This window comes from Aquila chrysaetos, chromosome 10 (genome assembly GCF_900496995.4).
Source record: "Aquila chrysaetos chrysaetos chromosome 10, bAquChr1.4, whole genome shotgun sequence".
Taxonomy (NCBI): Eukaryota; Metazoa; Chordata; class Aves; order Accipitriformes; family Accipitridae; genus Aquila; species Aquila chrysaetos.
The window spans coordinates 28,307,214-28,326,598 of record NC_044013.1 but is presented as its reverse complement, the minus strand read 5'-3'; the positions used below and the strand labels follow the sequence as shown (position 1 = coordinate 28,326,598).

Sequence of the window (19,385 nt, the reverse complement as noted above, 5' to 3'; positions counted from 1 at the left end):
TACCATCTTTAACTAGTGTGTGGCTGAGGAAGGTTGTGTGCGACAGGTGTGAAAGATTGGTCAACAGGATTCAAGAGCTGGAAGTAATCTGTAAACACAGGCACTTATTTGAACTCATCTCAGGATTTGATGGTGGTGGTGGACAGCATTTCCAGTGCTGACATCCTGGGTATGTTTGCCAATATGCATACTGTAAACAGACAGTCTAATTTATGCTAAAATAGTGGTTACTCAAAATCATTGTCTTTAGAGGGAACACTGAGAATTACAAGGAAGAGCCTGCCAGTCCCAGTGTACCACCTATTGAACTGATGGCCACTTGGATGAGCTGTCTCAAGTGGGAAATGGAAATCTGAGGAAAGCGATGGGGAAAAGAAACAAGTGGGTCTTGGCTTCAGGCAATAAATTGTTACCTCTTTTTGTGCTGAGAAGAAAGGCAAGGCCCTCTTGATTTCTTTATCTCATTTTATCTCTGATTCTCAAATGTCTTTTGCAATAGGTAAAAGCCTTCTGTTCATCTTGCATGTTTCACTGTTGGACCGATTCCTTCGCACCATTGGCAGAACTTGCTAAGGAGAAAATATTTTGACAGAGTTTAGGATTACTGGTAGAGGTGAGAAAGGAACTGGAAGGAAAACAATGTTTCAAATTATTTTCTTTTGCCAGTGCATCAAAAAAAGCACTTCCCTGGAGCTTGCAGCTTCCAGACTCCATGCAAGTTTTTTGGTGTCTTTTTCTCAATGTTTATCCTCTTCAAAATAACAAAAACCAACTTTTGCCTGTGTGATTACCAAATGGAATCACAGTACAGCACATGTCCTGTGAGACTGCAATTGCTGAGCTGCATGAGATGGAGAGCTCACGGTAGCTGTGAAAAAATTGTGTGTTGCTGGGTGCGCGCCTCTGTCTGAGGTGTAATCCATGCCTGCAGCAGACAAGCAGCATGCACTTGTCTGAACAAGAAGGAGCTGCAGACAGCCAGCAGGCAGAGTTAAGGATTAACCCAAGAATTAGCAAAGTCAAAAAGCTTAATAGGTACAGCATGGACCAAAGAAACAGCTGTGCAACTGGGAACTGTAATAGTTCAGCTCCTCATTGGATCATCACCAGGGGGGGAAAAACAGAGCCTGTGCTTAATGAGGTGTTTCTGATCCTCCCCCTGTTCCCTTTCCCTGACCTACGTTAGAAGAATTTGCTAAGAAAACATTAGGCAAGGCTACCACACAGCTTCTATCCAGCAGCCACCCCTGCTCTCTCTTCCCCTCCCCCCCCCTCACACCTTTACAAACTCCCCACCACCTTCATCTTTCCAATTTTTCCACTAGATATTCCAGCTCCGATTTCAGACTTCCTTTCGTGCCCCTGACAGTTGTCTTTGCATCTGCCATCTTCTTCCTCCCCTCCAGCAAGGAAAAAAAAAGCCCTTCATACTTGAATTAGAGCTGAATTCATGAGGTTCCAGCAGGTCTGCAAGAAAATGTGGTGGGGATGCCAGATGTACAACTGTCATCCAAGACAGCAGTTGCTTGGCAGCCCAACAGAGACCCAGATTGACTCAAAGTGGTACCTTCCCTTTGTCATGACATAGTGCTGTGCATCCGCCTCCTGCCTGACAGGGTCTTGTACGTTAGAAGGGATGCTGGGCCACAGTGCTCAGAAAAGCCAGAGGGACATGGGAGAGTAGAGATCATCATGAATGCTACCAGCATAGGGCCCTGTGAAACCAAGTGCTGGCCCTGCCCAGATGCTTATCATACTTGCAGTGACACCTACAATCTTCACTGCCTTTTGACATTCTTTGGAAAAGACAAATAGACACGCAATAATTTCCTTAGTTTCAACACATTTAGTCAACTTGCTGCTTACAGCATGATACTAAACCATTTGTGTCTTTGATTAGTCATTCCCCAGGGCAAACTATATTTAAAATAAGGAAACCCGGTAGAATAGAAGGTGCCCCGCCTTTTTAAGAAGAGCTTTAGTTGTATAACTAAAGACTAGTCTTCATTTCTTGGCTGGTAACTTCCTCCTTTCACCACACCTACTGTTACTGGCAGAAAAAAAGAGAGCAAACTTGTCAGAGACAGCAGACACATGCCAAAGAAATGGTAAAATCTTTTACCTGTAGAAGTTCCATGTGGAAGTCCATATGCTGAGGCTGTGTGTCATCTTCATCTACCTTTTGTATGGGGTGAAACCAGGTAAGAAATCAACCATTTGTTTTGAATGTTTTTGTCAAATATAACACACTTTCTGTGCTTTGCAGAAACATGAATATATCTACCCTCTGCATTATAAGTTGCTGTGTAGGGTTTTTCGCTAGCATTATTTATCTTGCCAAAGCAAATTATACTCGTTACATGAATGTAGTCAGCTCTCAGAGTTCCAAATGTAAAACCAGAAGTCATTTTTATTTATCTTTTCCTCACTTTGCAAACAGTTCTCTTCTGTAAGTACTATTCATTGACACTGAAAATATCATTCGAAATCTTCAGAGAGGAATGATTTCTTTTCAGCAGTGTCTTATGTGACAGACGCGAAGGATGAATTACCATTTATGAACAATAAGCTTCATTTGATATCCTCACAGCCCTATCAAGAATCAAACTGTGTAGGAAAAAACAAATGTACTACCTTGTGTTAGCATACACATGGGAGCAAGTCAAGTTATAGCTCTCTGCTTTGTAGGGAAAACAAACAGCAATTAAAAAAAAAAAAAACAAAAAACAAAAAACAAAAAAAACCCAAACAGTATTCTTATAAATACTAACTTGTATTTCATCAGGTTCTCTGGGGTAATTGTGGGGTCACATTTTGCTTAGTTTGTTAAATATGCTGTAGGAAATGTAGTCAGAAGAAGTGGAAAAATAGAATTGTCTGAAAAGGCACTGAGGAAACCCAGTGAGATACGGAAGACCAGTTTAAGAGGCAGAGGGCACACTCTGTGGAAAAGCAATGGAAATCTTCACTAATGCTATTGAGATTTGCTGTGTGGTAGTGAAGTGTGCTTAAAGCTGAAGATTCATTATTGATGCATAAGACCAGTCTGTTGTAACACACCGTAAAAAACCCAGGCAAGGTGACAGTGTTTTGAGTGTCAGTGAAACCGCAGACAGATACAGAAGCAGCAACACACTTATATGAGGTCCATGCAAGGTGTTGACTGGGTGAGCAGCCCCTTCAGGGGCTCTGTGTGGCAATACAGTCTCCCAAGGACCACAGCTAGGACAACTACAAATCTGAACAAGTGACCACTGACCCACTGAAGTGAAAATCTGTTCGAACTTCACTTTGCAAGAGGACAGACTGGTGGAGTTAAAAAATTCAGCTACTACTCTATTCATGCAGACAGCCTCAGTGTCACAGCCCCAAAATGACACTATTGCAAACCCTGCCTGTCCATAGGATGAACATCCAGGACAGAAGGAAGAAAAAGCCTCCAAACACCATGTCCAAGAAAGGAATGAGAGAGACCAGAGGAAGGCAGGAACATGGGTTTAACAGCTTGGTATGCCCCCTGCTACAGGTGCTGAGATGTCAGAGCACCTTGTCTAGGAAACTAGTGTTTGCCGTCCTATTTTACGTATCAGAAAGCTGAGCAGAGGGAGAAAAGTGAATTGCCTGAGCCTGTTCAGCAAGCTAATGCCCAAGACAGTGCTGGGAGTGAATTAATGGGACACTGGGTTAATTGCCACATTTATTCACCTTTCCTGGAGGGAAGTGGTATGTTGGACACAGGTTAAGCACAGTGCCAGGGTGTAGGTTTCCACCTCACTTATTTGCTTGCAGACTTAATCTCAATAAGCCTCTTGCCCCATCAGAGAAATCGTGTTGGAGTCTCAAAGGCACTTCCAGCCATTTGAGTAGGATTCACTGTGCTTATCAGAATGAAGAGCAAAGCCACGATAACTGGCTGTCCTCATGTGTCAGCTTTCGTAACACATGGTGGATGAGTCTGGGATACATACCAGCCTGCCAGAAGAGAAGCTGGCAGGTTTCCCCCCACTATTAGCACTGATCTGATTTTGTTATTCAGAATAGAACAAATCTAACAGACTTGGTGCAGAAATAACAAGGCTTTTTAAACAGTTCCTGTGTTAGGTATTAGCAAATGCTGATCACCTCTTTAAAAGCTCTTCTTTACCAGAACGTTTGGGCTATTCTGGTGACAAACACAGTGCTCCTCTGGGCAAGTCTCAGCATGATGCAGGAGATACAGAAACAAATCAAGCAATCAATGCAATCTTCCACCATATAGAAGTAATTTTTGTCTGGCATTTCTGCCTGTATTACTACAGTTTCAGTGTCAGTAAAGATGATTAACAATACTATATAATACCATACAATAACTAAACCAATTTCTAGTTATTAGCAAAAAATAAATATAATTGGTTTTTTTTTTTATGTTGCAGTAGCACCTAGAGGGCAGTGGTTAAGTATCACTGTGTATGCTGGTGTATATCAGCAAAAAATGGTAACTTTCCTTTGAGATTTCCACATGAGCAGTGTCATAGGAGAACTCTTGCTACTGTTTCTCTGGAGCATCTTGGCATGGTAACTGTGGTAAGAGCAAGCTGGTCAGGAGAGGGCCACCCAGGTCACCTTTACTCTTGCAAGCAGGGCCCAGAGTCACACTGCCCCTGGGAGCCCTGATTGAAGCATTACAGAGGCAGACCACCCTTAGTTCAAAGGCCACTGATTTCAACCGATGTTCATTGGGCCTGGCTGAGAGTTCATTTTCCACTGTTCCTGTTCCACTATTCATATTTTACCATAGGCTTTATACAGGAAGGACTCCATGGACTTCAAATGTTAAAATTTATTTCTGAATTTATGGTAGCAATTTAAAATATCCAGTTGGACTTAACTGCAACATCCTTTTAGCCTATTAACTTTTATTTCTGGAGCTCCTGGGGCTTCTACAAAGTAATTAGCAGAACTATGGCAACTGAGCATATTATTGCATGTGCTGGGCACATAGCATTTATATCACTCTCATGCTGCTGATTTCCACAGGAGGAGAAAAGGGAAAGTTGCTCATAGAAACTGAGAGTTTCATCATTTAGAAATTAAAATGCACAGAGTATTGGAGACTTGCTAGAGCACAATTAGATTACAGCTGCAGGTTTTCTAAACCCTTCTACCTACTGCATAGCCCTTTGAGCAACAAAGATCAGGAAGATTTCTCTAGCAACTGCAGCCTGAGCAATTATTGCAGCCCAGGGCATATGTGTGAGAGACACTCTCTCCCACAACGTTCTTCAATAAGATTAAGGGGATTTGGGGAAAAGGATTGTGAGCCAGGAAGAGGCTACAAAACCTGGGAGGGCCTTCATAAGCAGTGTCCGTCTGGAGACAGTTATTCCATTCCCTGCCAGTGCCCTGCTGGAGATTGTATTGGACTCTGAAGGCTCAGCTGGTGTTCTGCTGGAAAAGCAATGAACAAAGACAGGCTTTCAAATGGCAAAGACCATCCAATAAAGCAAAAGTTACATAGAATTCAGTTACTCTTCAGCTGTGTATGAAGCAATATCAGTAACATATCTCATGCAGTCAAATAGTCTCCCATTTCACGGTCTGAAATAGCATGCTGCATCTGCAAATACAAATGAAGCATTGAGCTGCTCCTCACAACAGCAAAATCCTCTGCAGCTTGTCAGCTCCAGACTGGAGTTACAAACAAACCACAAGGATGTCTCTTTACCCTAGAGCCTGTCCAGAGCTTCTGGGTGTGCTCTCAAACCAATACAGCAGCCATCCTAGTTGTCAGTCTTCGATACCTTTCTCACACTAGTGGGATTTTTGAAGACAGTCCATGCCATCTCCCAGCTGCTGGTGGAAGCAGGACTGTGCTGTTTCAGGGAATGCTGCTCTGAGAAGGTACACTTGCTGTCTTTGTTCCGACATGGCAAGAAATCCTAAGATTCAGGATAACTCCAGCCATGAACATGATGGAGAGGAAAGGAGCAGCCCTAGCTCAGACAGCTCACAGCGTGTGTTCCTGTGCCTGCACAGGGCTGGCAGGTAGAAAAGGTCAAAGCAAACACATTGGTGCTAACTTCAGGATTGCCACACTGTGCTCTTTTCAGATCCTAGGGAGACATGCCCTGCGTTCACAGCTCTCAGCATTGGCAACGCTTTGATAGGGACAGACCTGAAAGTGAAGCTGCTGCTCTACACCAGACTGAATCCAAACTGTGCTGAAGAGCTCGATTCAACAGCCTCCAAGTATCTAGATGTGACCAAAAAAACTACATTCATCATCCATGGATACCGACTCACAGGCTCTACCCCAGTCTGGATCCCTGACTTGGTACATCTTCTGCTTTCTGTAGAAGACATGAATGTCATCCTTGTGGATTGGAACCATGGAGCAACAACTCTCATCTACAGTAATGCTTCCAGAAACTGCAAGAAAGTTGCTGAGATTCTGAAGAAATTTATTGATGAAATGTTGGTAAGTTGAACGTTCATACTATGATATAGACATTAATGCACAGCATGTAAAGGGCACAAAGGAAGTGTTTTAAAACAGCAGGAGTCTGGGAAAAGAAACTCCTAAAAAGGAATACATTAATTTTTGGAAGTGCAGCTATATTGCAGTGCCAAATTCTACCCTTGGACTTCGTATGATGGTATTTTGTTGCAATATTCAGTTTACACTCAAAGGCTCTACATTTCTGGATACAAAACTCTACAGATATGTTTTCCCATACATAGAAACTCTATTTCTACTTTCTGGATGTCCAAAAGTCAGCTTATGGAGATCAGCTACAGCTCGCAGCTCCTCTAAGCTGTTGGACAGGCACAGTCAATGATGACACTGGACCATTAGGATCATTGTGTCTGCTAATGCCTTGCAGGAACCCCACGTGGGGCAACTGGAGTTGTACTCATGGGGCCCATGAATACTCACTCCTGTCCGCACCTGTAGTTACTGCCCCAGGAAAGTACAACTGTTGCCTCACCGCAGCTCTCTCAGATATGGGCCTCAAACCTAAGTGCTGGTTGTACTGTAGGACTATCAAAGGGGGAATATTTACAAAGAGTGGAACACACCAAGGGAAAACATGGGAAAAGTAGGGAGATGCATTTACATTCCTCCTCCTGGTATTTTTTATGCCTTTGATGTGCCTAAAATCTGCGACCACAAGTCCTCTTAAATCTCAGGTTGATGGAGCATCGCTTGACTCCTTGCACATGATAGGAGTGAGCCTGGGAGCGCACATCTCTGGTTTTGTGGGACAGATGTTTGCTGGTACACTTGGAAGAATCACAGGTAAGCCCTTCCTCCTGTCAGTCCTTTTGCTTCGAGGATAGCTGTTCATGGTGAGCGGTGTGAGCTGCACACTACTAAAGTGATGCCATAAGTGTGGTTTTGCATTGCAGGTCTTGACCCAGCAGGCCCCTTGTACAGAGGAAAGCCGCCTAGTGAGAGGCTAGATCCTACAGATGCACAGTTTGTTGATGTCATTCATTCAGACACCGATGGTATGTGACATTTCTCCTCTTTACCATTATGAGGAAACCTAGAGACTGATGGGGAGCACAGGAAAGCAAGGGCTCTGGTAGGCAGCAGTGCTGGGGAAGATCCTTGCTCCTTCAGCCCAGGAGGACAGCAGCTTACTTCACTGGTGCTGTGAAGGGGTCTGTGGTCCTATGTTGCCCACACTGTCATCAGCACTCCCTTGGGAGCTGCTGTTTTATTTGCATTTCAAAACATGCTGCTGGTTTATAGCAATTAAAGCCTTGTGGCCCATGAAGTACAAGGACTTAGGCACTAGTGCAGGAGTGCCCTGTTGCTACCACAGCACACAGCCCTGCCAGAGCAGTTCCACACTAACACTGCACTGTGGGGTCAGGCTGCCACCCACCACGCAGCATCTCAAAAGCTAGTCACACAGCTCAATGCCTTGCACAGCAGATCAGTTATCCCCAACCCTGTGGCTCCCTGCATGATGCTTCCAGTCCTCATCCCACCTCATGTGGACTAAACCTTCCTCTGGGGCAAATCTGAAATCTCCCTCAGCCCTCTCCCTGGTGCACGGCACACCTTCACATCCACCAGCCAGGCCAGCAGTGTGATGCAAACCCTCCACCCTGCTCCCACTGGCATCCTACCCCTAGCACTTGGCTTTCCCACCTCGTTGCTGCCTCTCGTCTTCTCCCAGACCCTCCAAGAACTCGGGACTTCAGCAGCACAGCAATACCCAGTCTTTCACATCCCTTTTCCTCTCCCACAGGCAGGGACACAAAAAGCCAAATTTTGTACTGTCACACGCACAGACTTATTTTAGGTATTTGATACCATTGCTAAAATGACACAGCTGGGTCACAACCATTTGGCCTGCTGTCTAAATAGATGAATGACATTAATATTCCTGCACAGGCAGGCATCCTAGAGCTAAATAACTATTATTTTTTCCAGTTAGTTTCTTATGTTTCCTTCTTCTGCATTTTATGAGGTAATATTCCCTCCCTTCACCTCTGATATTTTCTTTTGTCAGGACTAGGTTACACAGAAGCACTAGGCCACATAGACTTCTACCCCAATGGCGGGACCGACCAGCCTGGCTGTCCACTGACAATATTTTCTGGTAATTAATTCTGCCTTGAATTGCACAAACACTGACAAAATGTTTCCAATCAGAAAAGAGGAGAAGGCCAGAGAAACATCATGACTGCTTAGAAAAGACATGAAAACCATATTCTGGGAAAGCCATGAAAGCAATCTATTCCCAGCACTGATGTGGCACACTGACGTAACAGGAGTTTAGCTGATGTGCACCAGGCAGACATATGAGTCAGGGGTGATCCTTCTGCTCTCTGTCACAAATGCAAATGGGATTAATTTTCCATGCAAAAAGTCATCAGGTAGATTTATGTCTTCATTTTGTGACTACGTTAAGAAAACCTGTGGGATTTTTTTTTTTTTTTAATTACTTAGAACACACACAAAACCCCAAGGACTAGCAATGGCAAGAACCTGTTCAGAAAACAGGTTCAAGATGAATGTGGGGCAGGCAGTTACACCGAATCCAATGCGCCTTTCTTGGCAGTGACAGTCAGTGCAGTCTGGCACGTAAAGCCCTAGTCTTGAATGCAAGAAAGCTTTTTTCCTTTCCAGCCCGGCAGCCGAACTGGTTTTGTGAAAGCTGGGTGAAGAAGATACCTCACAGAAGGAAAGGCAGTAATGTGAACTCCGACCTTATCAGACCCAAGGGAATCTATGTAGGAAACCAGCCTGAAACAAATACCCATAGGAAATGAGGCTTCACTCATTTTGCTGCCCATGCAACATGTCATTTTATTAGTTATGTCTTTCTAAAGAGTTTTTTAAAACAAAAATGGCAAAGCCATGTGCCAAAAAATGCAATATCCAGCTGTCAGGCCTGAGCTCAGAGAGAAAACACCTGAAATGGAGTAGGATCCATAGCTGGATCCTCTGGAACTGCAGCAACAATACAAACAAATATGTTTTTAAAACCAAAAAAGACAAGAAGAAAAGTAAAGTAGACATAGGCAGAGCTGAGTGTACTCAAAGGGAGAGGCTAGTGCCCACTTACTGTTCTGCCACAGCCCAGTGCTCCCCAGTGCAATGTTGCCTTCAGGCTGGTCAGTGACTGTCCACTGGTGTGTCCTTTTTTACTAGTGCATAAATACTGTTTTCATGAAGCATGAGGATTGCTAACAATATATTTCTTCCCTATGTATGACTGAGGATTGCAGTATTTTAAATGTGACCACCAGAGGTCTGTTTTCCTGTTCATGTCATCCCTGAAACAGAACTGCAATATTACTGCATACCCGTGTGACTCCTACAGAAATTACAGGAATGGCAAATGTACCAGCTGCGAAACTTTTTGGCCTATGCCATGCCCCATTGTAGGTAAGGATCCAGGGAATGTAAATACATCCTGAATACAAGTGTCTGACAGAGCTGCCCATCATTACTGTAACTTGGTGTGTGACAAATGTTTTGCTAAAGGACTAACACAACATGGTGCTTTGCAAAAGCACGTAAGTTATTTCCACTGAGGTTTTCGGGATCATCTCTCCTTGACTTCTGCAGAGCTACAACCTTCTGCTGCAGGCAAAAGAGGCCTGAGAAATTTCCCTGCTCTTTGTACGGTCACATCATGTTGTGATCTAGAACAGAAATCCACACATAAAGGATACAGAACTAGAAAAGCCAAAACAAGACTTGGGATCTTTACCCTAAAGTCACAGAAATGATGAATTAAAGTCCATTAGCTGTGCAGTTTGAGGGATAGGGGCATGTTCTTGCTAAAACAGAATCTCTTCTAAGAGATTTTCAGCACCACAAACCCCTCTTGATTCTGAAAGGAATGGCAGAGGGGTGAACAAAGGGTATTCTGCTTTTTTGTAACTGACCCACAGAGGTGTCCCAGCCTGGATGTGACAGCGCAGCTTCAGGCTGCCATTTCTGAAATTTTGATGCTTTGACACTTCCAGAAATGAACTTGCAAAGCTGAGCGTATGGTTTTCATTCTGCACTGCAGATGTGGAAAAAGACCAATCTTAAAATAAGTGCTGAACAGTAATCAGGCATATTTAGACACCCAGTTGGCTTTAGTTACACAAGTAAAATTAAGCCCTTGTGTAAGTCTACAGAGTACAGGAGCATGTGTCACAGTAACACCTTGCAGCTGGAAAGCAATATATTATTTCTTAAATACTTGCTTTGTTATTTTCAGCAATTTAGTTGCTTATATACCTATGCAGTAACTCTGTTTCATTTTCAAACTGTCATCTATAGGCTATTATGCCCATAAGTGGAAAAGCTATTTAACACAACAGAGCCATCCAGTGACAAGGATGTTTTTTGATACAGCGGACAAAGAGCCATTTTGTAGTAAGTGACTAAGATTTCTGAGATTATTTTTCTTTGTGTATTGCCTCCTCCAGCAACAGCCAAGCAGAGATGGTTAGTTGCTATTGGCATCATAGCCAGCATTTTAGAAACAAAGCCAGCGGCTGCTGGATAGAATTGTGTCCATCTGCAGTCTTGCCATTACATTCCTTATCTGCAAACTTGCCTGGTGCTGTGAAAGCCAACTACTCGCTAGACATGTGCAAGAACAGGCTCACCTTGCTTACAGTGCTAGGAAATATGTTGAGAACATGCAAATGAAGCATAAAAGAGTAGTTCCTAAACTGTGTTTCAAAACAAGACACCACTCTTGTGCAAGTGAGAGGTGTGTGGGAATGATGAGAGTCAAAGATGTCCTCTGAGCTGAACAGTACCCTGGACAAAAGTGAAAGGCACAGGGAAAGGGCCCAGGCAAGGGGGAATCAGTGAAAAAAGGTTTCACCCTCATCATCACCAACATACCAAGCCATGGGCAGGGATTACGGCCTGAGGTCCAGTGCTGGTCAGCAAGTGAATTCAGTGAGTTACAGATCAAAGAGCAGGCGGTTCTGCTCCTTGACAGAGAAGACAAATAAAAGATGCTGAGAACAGAAATGAAGGGGATCAGAGGAGGACAGGAGAAACAAAAGGCAATCTAAAAATGAATGGTGAAAGGCGGTGTGCTGAAAGCTGTATAGAGAGACCATCTTGCATGCCACTTGTGTAACCCTTGCTCTAGTGTTCTCCCAGACATCTCTTAATATTTCTATTAGAAATCTCTGCAAAGGAAGATGGCAAGCAGGAAGGAGAAATAAATTTTAGAGTTAAATTGAACAGATTGTGTCAGATGAGCAAATGGGAGAAAGATGCACTCCACCTGCACCTCAGCTCCCAGACAGGCATACAGCTGGGCTGGAAAGCAGAGCGAGTGTGCAGAGTCTAACCGTGCTCGCTTTCTCTTACCTCAGTTTATCACTACTTTGTGGATATTATTACATGGAACAAAGACACCAGAAGAGGCACCTTCAGCATTGTATTAGCTGATGAAACTGGGAAGAAGGCAGAATCTAAAGTTAATCCGTAAGTCCTACTGATCTGATGATCTGTAAGTGTTAGCAAATCACTTGGTACAACTGCATCTGGGAGGAGGCAAGATATCTTCCTCTAACTTCTCTGCTGATACTTGATAGCATACATGCCTTAGGGCTCTCCTGGTCCTATGCAATTTTCACAGACTCCCCCAGTGCACACCAGCTCACAGCCCAGCCCTTTGGTTTGGACCCTTCTCAGTCATTTTAAGGACCAAAGTGGACAATCTCAGCCAGCAGCATGGCTGTCCTAGGCTTCCACTAAAGCAGGAGGAAAAACATGTCTCCCCCTTTCCTTCCCCTTCCAGGGAGTGTTCCATTCTAGCTCCAGGTGCCCAAGACAGCTGGGATGAACCTGGGCCTGAATATGTAACATCCAAATCAATTCATTCCACCTGGAGAAGCAAATTAATGACTGGTGTTTATGTGGACATGCAAATTCCTGATTGATCTAAACACACTTCAGCCAAACAAGTCCTGCTCAACTAGTTTTCCCAAGTGTCTCTGTGTATTCTCTCAGCCATATCTGCTTGCACTGGAGGAATCTGCACAGCAGGACTACCCACTCTGCCGAGCGTGTGACAGCCCACCAGGCAGCATGCTTACACACACACACACATCATGAACACCTTTGACAGGTTAAAACTTGTCCTATTTGTCAGGCCTCCTAAAACTTCTAAACAAGGCCAGTCATTTTGCGTGTTGCAACGGGGATACACTTCCAGTCACATCTGCACTCTTCACCTTCATCAGGGAAACCTTAAACTATGGCCATACTACCAGCATTTTTGCAAGAAGCTCTGCTGCTTTTGCACCAAGATCGATGCACTTTTCAGGCATATCTCAAAGTGGAACTGGCTATTCTGTCAAAAAGGACTGAGGTCAAACCCCAGTCCTGCAAGACTTCATGTCTTTAAGCCTGTGCTATTTTCCTATCCTGAGAAGCTGGATTACTCTTTGTTAATTCTGGTCAATGCTGCATTGTTTCACAGATGCTTGTGCTGCATTTGCCAGAAAAGAACTACCAGAAATTTAATTAGGGGCATTAATACCCCCAAGGTAACAGCATTGCATTTGTAGAGCTACCTCAGCCACACAGCATTGTTACAAACAGATTTTTATATACAGCAACATATTCTGCAAACTCCATGGATGACTCAGCGTTCAGGTCTGCACAGACAGCCAAGTACAAACATCATTTAGGTCTAGTCCACTCAGGTTCAAAGCAGAATCACAGTAAGGATTCTGGTTTGGGACCAGAGCAAATGGCATCAGACCTCTGTGTCCCCACTCCCGCCCCAAATAACTGAGTGCAAAAGTGGCTGAGCAGATTCACACCTGGAGACCTGAATCCATACCCTTTTCCTGTAAATCAGAAACTACTCATAAGTTCAGTCCTCCTCCCCCAGCACTGTTTCTAATATTATACTGAATGTATTAAAAATGGTGCTATTCCTTCGGTGACTCTCTGACACCTTGTCTGCTTTATCTTTAGAGAAGCTGCAGCCTTTCGGCAGTACAACCAAATCACATTGCTAATTGGATTCGACCAGGATTTTGAAAATATAGAAAGAATTTCCTTGACATTTTCCACAGGATCTGTCATTGGCCCAAAATTCAAACTCAGGATCCTCCAAATGAGGTTCCGGTCACTTACAAATCCAGAAAGGTAAGCAGATGTTTACAAACCATTTCTATTGTTGCAGACTGGACAGAAGTAAATGAATCTCCCAGATTCCTGGCCTTGCTGAGTTTGTCCAGAAGAATTAGATATATTTCACATTTAATAATTCTTGTACACACATCTTGGGAATAAATTCCACCTTTAGTGCATGCACACAAATCCCATAGCTGAATACCTACTTGAAAACAGAGGTTGTCTTATTGTACTGAAAACATGTAAGTAGTGGTCTGACTCTGATGTGGTCTTATATTTTGACCTTTGGTCAGGAAAATGACCTTTGAGAAGCTGCCCAGGCCTGAACTCTGGGCTGAAGGTAAATACAACTCTCAGGGAAATAGATGTCCAGCCCCAAATACACATGTTATATCCCAATCAACTTCTATGTCCAGTCAAGCAGGGAGATTAATTTACTCCTAGAATTCCAGTAACTGGGAGCTGCTGGCTGCTATGCCCCAAAGCACTGACTACTGCCCACAACATCATGAGGTACCTACCAGGTCATTTGCTGATGAGATTTCTACAGCCGCTTCAGTCACTTTGTTACCCTCTGTCTGCTCTGCAGTCCTACCCTTAAGCTTCCCTGATTTCTAGGGCACCTTTGGAGGACAGGATCTCTGCCTGAGCTCAGCAAGTACAGAATCTCTTAGGTTGACCTTGTGTGCAAAGAGAGTATGTGGACATCAAGCCGTACCATGCTTTAAATTTGGGTTAAAATGAGGATTGCATATCATAGAGAACAGTGAAGCAAAAAAAGGGCAGAGCTGCAGAACATGTTTCTTTGCATTTCATGAAGGTCTGCTACCCTTATCCTAGCCTTGGAACAAGGAAGAGATTGTGTATGTCTAATAAGCAATGTCCTTCTGCAGCTCCCCCTTGCTGACACTCCCTTTCTCCTGTCCTACATCTCCACAGTCACTTCCAGCCCCAGATCCACATTCAGTCTTTTAAAAAGTAGATGAAAATGCCCAAATATTTCATCAGAGATTGACCACTCTCCCCTAGGAGGTGCTACAGGCTGCAAGTACAGCTTGATGGTAATCAGTCACTGCCATGGGGAAGGATGTCCTGCCCTCTCTCCTTCCGTGTTCCAGGGTTAATGCTCATGTGTACCCAGATGAAAGCCTAAGTATTTCCGCTGTTTTTCGGATGGGCTAGCTCTAAGCCAGCTCAATGCCCGGTCCCAGCTCAGAGTGGCAACACAATCCCTAACGCTGACACCAGGGAATTGGCAGGAACACGAAGGTGAGCTGGAAGGACCACCCCATTCAGTGGACACCCAAGTGTAGACTGGCTTAAAGGGAACCACAAACTCAGGAGCCAATACCTCAGTTTGCTTGCTGGCTTTTGTGTTCTTTTTTCCACAAGGAAAAGCAAAAGATAATGTAGAACAGAATAAAAATATACTCAAGGTATCCCTGACCTCGGTAAGGCTTGAAGTCAACCTCACCTTAGGTGGACTTCAAGGCAGTTGTCTTGAGAATGTGACTTATTTTACGTAAGCCTCCATCCAGCATGGTGGGAGACTTGACTAGGGGACGATACAAGAAAGGCCCATTTTTCACTTTTGGCTCGTATTGACTGCTTTTACACAGACTGCAGCTGTGCAGATACGACCTTGTCCTGATGGAGAACACCAGAAAAACCTTCAAGCCCGTCCCGTGTTGGAGCGGGAGCTAAGACCCGAACGTGTCACTTCTGAACGTTATGTCTGAAGGTGGCAGACGTTTTCACAGCCGTATGGGGACTCACCCGAAAGTTCCTCAGCGCCTTCTGCGGAGACCAAGTGGCAGCGTGGTGCGGCCCTCTTGCCAGGCAAAGATTTATAAACGGGGCTGTAGAAGTGACCAAAAAAAAGACGGCGTTGTGTGTTTTTGAAGTACGCTTCTGCGGCGGAGCTGGCTTCACGCCCGGGGACGAGGGAGCTCCCGCCGCTCCCTCAGGCGCGGAGCCCCGAGCGCCCGCCCCGCCCACAGCCCCACCCCGCGCCTGCGCGTCCCGCTGCGCTCCCCCGGGGTAGGCGGGGGCGGGTCGGCCGGCGGCGGCGGCGGCGGCGGCGGGTCCCATCGCGGGATGTGGCGGCGGCTGGCCGGGCTGCTGCTAGTCTTCGCGGCCGCCACGGCCGCCCTCTGGCTGCTGTCGTCCCGGCTGAGCGCGGGGCAGGCGCGCAGGTGGGTGCGGGCGCAGGGGGGGCCGTGCGAAGGCGAGGCGGGCCGGTGCTCTGGGTCTCCCCGTGTTCTTCCCCGCCCCAGGCCGCTGCGGTTCCCGTCGGACCTGGAGGAGCTGCGGGAGCTGGCCGAGGCGCTGCGGGACTACGAGCGGCAGCACCGGGGCGCGGCGCTGGCCCTCTTCTGTGCCGCCTACCTCTACAAGCAGAGCTTCGCCATCCCCGGCTCCAGCCTCCTGGTACGGCCGCCTGGCGGGAGGGCGGCGGCGGGGCCGGGGGGGAATGCAGGGCGGGAGCCGGTACGAAGCCCTCAGGGGGGCCCTTTGCCCCCAGTCCCGGACCAGGCCCTGCCTGCTGGGGCAAGGTGCAAGGTCGGTGCCTTGCTGGGTGAGTCACAGCTCTGCAGGGACAGGAGACGGGTCTGCCCGATGCCCTCGAGAAGCCAGAACGGCCGAGGCTGAAGGCAGCCAGGCTGAGGGGACACGCGTGTCTGTGTGTGCGTATCCCCGGGCTCCCTCTCACTCGGTGTTGTGCCCTGGCAGAACGTTCTGGCTGGAGCGCTGTTCGGGCCGTGGACCGGGCTGGTGCTGTGCTCAGCCCTAACGTCTGTGGGAGCGACCTTCTGCTACCTGCTGTCTGGCGCGTTTGGAAAGCAGTTTGTCGTCTACTACTTTCCTGATAAAGTGGCTCTGCTGCAAAGAAAGGTAAGCAGCCGTGGTTCTGCAGATGCCCAGAATGGCCCCTGGGTGAGGCTGCCTTTTGGGTTGACTTAGTAAGAAAATGAATACACGCAGGGGATGCATCAGGTCGGTTAAGAGCCGCCTCTGACACAATCTAGGAGCAGACTGCTCTCTTGGGAGCAAGGCTGTTTGCAAAGGGGGTGCATGGAAAATCCCAGATACCAAGAAAAATCAGAAGTAAGATAATGGATTGATTGGGAAGCCCCTGTGCTCCAGACCTGCCTCCACCCATCCTGTGCTGCACTGTATGGCTGGAGGTGGCTCGGCTGGTGACTTCCCGATCTCTCATTCAGGTTAGATCCCATTTTCATCACTTGCATGGAAGGGGCTGGCTCACCATTAGGCTCCCAAACATACATACATAAAGCTGCCGCTTTTCATCAGTTCTGGACCGATGCTATGTTGCAGCACGTTAGAGAAAAACTTACATTCACTTTAGTATCGTGGCCATTCAGATGTTACTGCTGTCTGAAGAGCAGAAATAATTTGGAACGTTTCTCTTGGCAGGTAGAAGAGAACAGGAGCTGCTTATTTTTCTTCTTGTTGTTCCTGAGGCTGTTCCCCATGACACCAAACTGGTTTCTGAATCTCTCAGCTCCCATTTTAAACATCCCTGTGTCCCAGTTCTTCTTTTCCGTTCTCATCGGTAAGGCCTGGGGAGGCTGTCTGAGGGGGCAGCGTGACATTGCCTCTCTCCTTGTCACCAAGCCTCGGGTAGCATACTGAGCTGGGGAAGGTAGAGCGGCAGGGTCATAGCTGTGACTCTGCCCCATTTAAATGTTTGCCTTTGTGCTGCCCTTATAATCAGAGGTCTTGGAGCATTCTGCAAATATGTGTGCATTGCCAATGCAGTTTTGAATCACACCCCGTTATTTCTGTTATGAACGCAGACCCCTGTGTCTGGCCTTGGGCAAGGACATGTTTGAGCTAATTTTACCTGGGGGGGATGCTAACAGGCTTTTTTTTTTTTTTCTCTGATTCTTCCAGGTCTTACACCATATAATTTCATCTGTGTGCAGACAGGAGCCATTCTGTCACAAATCACCTCTTTGGATGCCATTTTCTCCTGGGACACGCTGCTCAAACTGCTTGCGATGGCTGTGGCAGCATTGATACCAGGGACCCTCATCAAGAAATACAGCAAGAAGCACTTGAAGCTGGATGAAGACAAGCATGCTCAGTTACTCAATGGCAAAAAGAGCTTGTGATAGCTCAGGTGCCCCAGATGTTGGGGGACTGCCTCATAAAAGCTGCAGGTCTCTGTTCCTGGGGGTTATATTCTGCATGCTCAGTGCCACCGTGGACCAAGGACAATTTCAGTTTTTAATCGTTCTTCTTGTCTAAGAGGAGGTGTAAGGTTCTTATTTTTAATGAATGTTTAACTGTGCATGTATCTGCACGGAGAGCGCTATACAAGGGCTTTGTGAACACTTCAGTTAATTTGCCTGTTTCCTTTAAATCAGCCTGTGCCTCCAGTGTAGCTGAGGGTGTTGCCAGCCCACTGCAAATGTATTAGCAATGGAAAAAAAAAAAATCAGGAGTATTAGCATCCCATGAGGAAGGCAAATCAGAACCCCTTAGTTCCTCCCAGCTCTTGAACACGGGGGCCAAGCACCATGCTCCCTGTGGTCTCCTTACCAGCCCAAGTCACAGGCTTCCCTTGGGCTCCTGCACTTCCTACCAAGTCCAGCTTTGTGAGCCCAGCTAGTCTTGATGTGACTGATGTGGCAGCAGACAGCTGCTGCTCTGAGAGTGAGGCAGGCTGGTTTTCTGGCCAGCCTCATCCCTTGGCACCACAGCATACGGTGCTGTGTTGAGCTGCAACAGCAGCTATTTTTCACCACCACTCCAGTAGCAGCATTTCCCAGCTCTAGGCAGACCCTACTCCCTCCTCCCCCTGCCCTCTCCAAACCCATGCTTATTTAGCATTTTTGGCCTAAAATGATGAACCGTGCACTTCTGTGCTGTTAGGCGCAGCAGTACAAGTACCAAGTTGAGAAAAAAGTAATGATGTTTCAGGGTCCCTGCACCTTTTGTAGGAGAGCTTGCACAGCTGTAGAAGGCTCTTCCTCTGTCATTCAGATGTTAAGCATACCCTGCAGCAAAATCGTTAAGGATTTGGGGCCAGCTACTAGCTGCCTGTATGTATCATCCATATGTCAGAACACACAAGATTGCTTCTGAGCTCTGTCAGTGGCTGCTCATCCCACAAAGACTAAGGGGGGGGTGGGGGGTGGGGAGAAGGAGTGGATGTGCCTGGCTGGCAGTGATTTGTCCTTGAGAAGCACCCTTAAACCTATACATTTGCTCATGTATAACTAGAAGGTTTCCAAATAAGCAGGTAGGCTCTGTCCCAGTTGCTGCAGAACAGTAGCCCCCAGGGATGATACTATGCTCCTGGGTTTTTGGTATTTGGACTTCCTTGCTCTACTCTCCATGAATTTGCCCTCCACTCGGAGGACTAAGTAAACTTTCTGGCATGGAAGGGGGCAGATGGGAGACCCCAGAGCACTCAGGAAGCTGACAGAGTGAATGTTCCATCCATTTTAGCACCTTCCCCACCAGCAGGGTTGGAACTGAGTGGGACAGCAAGGTTCCCAAGATGAGAAGTAACGTTTGCAGATTCAATCCCCCACATCACGTTGCAAAAATCACTCATTTGACAAGAGCAAAAGCCAACACTTAGGGACACCTGGGTGCTTGGTAGGCTACATGTGTCTGACCAAGCCTCTGCCCTGCTACTTGGAACTCCCAGTAGTTCCAGTTCAGCTGTGTTCAGAGACAGGTAACAACAAGCTGCTCACTAACATCACATTAGTTATTAAAAGGCTTCATG

The 19,385-nt window shown here is 46.3% G+C and overlaps 2 protein-coding genes across 3 annotated transcripts; both read left to right on the top strand.

Annotated features, from left to right (window-relative positions):
• The first annotated feature begins 1,997 nt into the window (after nt 1-1,997).
• Nucleotides 1,998-15,478, top strand: LIPH (lipase H). 2 transcript variants are annotated; one of them, XM_030029389.2, is made up of 10 exons: nt 1,998-2,201; nt 6,090-6,457; nt 7,171-7,279; nt 7,390-7,491; nt 8,508-8,597; nt 9,722-9,889; nt 10,781-10,876; nt 11,842-11,953; nt 13,558-13,630; nt 15,238-15,478. In XM_030029389.2, exons 1-10 carry the CDS (start codon nt 2,150-2,152, stop codon nt 15,355-15,357), a joined length of 1,290 nt encoding a protein of 429 aa, XP_029885249.1. In that variant the 5' UTR covers nt 1,998-2,149; the 3' UTR covers nt 15,358-15,478. The 2 variants fall into 2 exon arrangements, with proteins under 2 accessions (XP_029885249.1, XP_029885247.1); XM_030029387.2 differs by having other exon boundaries at nt 13,457-13,630.
• Nucleotides 15,479-15,637: 159 nt separating this feature from the next.
• TMEM41A (transmembrane protein 41A) lies at nt 15,638-17,984 on the top strand. Its single transcript, XM_030029391.2, has 5 exons — nt 15,638-15,813; nt 15,895-16,048; nt 16,352-16,513; nt 17,057-17,195; nt 17,537-17,984. Exons 1-5 carry the CDS (start codon nt 15,716-15,718, stop codon nt 17,755-17,757), a joined length of 774 nt encoding a protein of 257 aa, XP_029885251.1. The 5' UTR covers nt 15,638-15,715; the 3' UTR covers nt 17,758-17,984.
• The last annotated feature ends 1,401 nt before the right edge of the window (nt 17,985-19,385 follow it).

Excerpts from the sequence above, each read along its gene's own strand:
- LIPH (XM_030029387.2), top strand. The coding sequence starts at position 2,150 with ATGCTGAGGCTGTGTGTCATCTTCATCTACCTTTTGTATGGGGTGAAA. Across the intron at positions 2,202-6,089 it reads TTTGTATGGGGTGAAACCAG|ATCCTAGGGAGACATGCCCT; the intron begins GTAAGAAATCAA and ends TGCTCTTTTCAG. Across the intron at positions 6,458-7,170 it reads AATTTATTGATGAAATGTTG|GTTGATGGAGCATCGCTTGA; the intron begins GTAAGTTGAACG and ends CTTAAATCTCAG.
- TMEM41A (XM_030029391.2), top strand. The coding sequence starts at position 15,716 with ATGTGGCGGCGGCTGGCCGGGCTGCTGCTAGTCTTCGCGGCCGCCACG. Across the intron at positions 15,814-15,894 it reads AGCGCGGGGCAGGCGCGCAG|GCCGCTGCGGTTCCCGTCGG; the intron begins GTGGGTGCGGGC and ends TCCCCGCCCCAG. Across the intron at positions 16,049-16,351 it reads TCCCCGGCTCCAGCCTCCTG|AACGTTCTGGCTGGAGCGCT; the intron begins GTACGGCCGCCT and ends GTGCCCTGGCAG.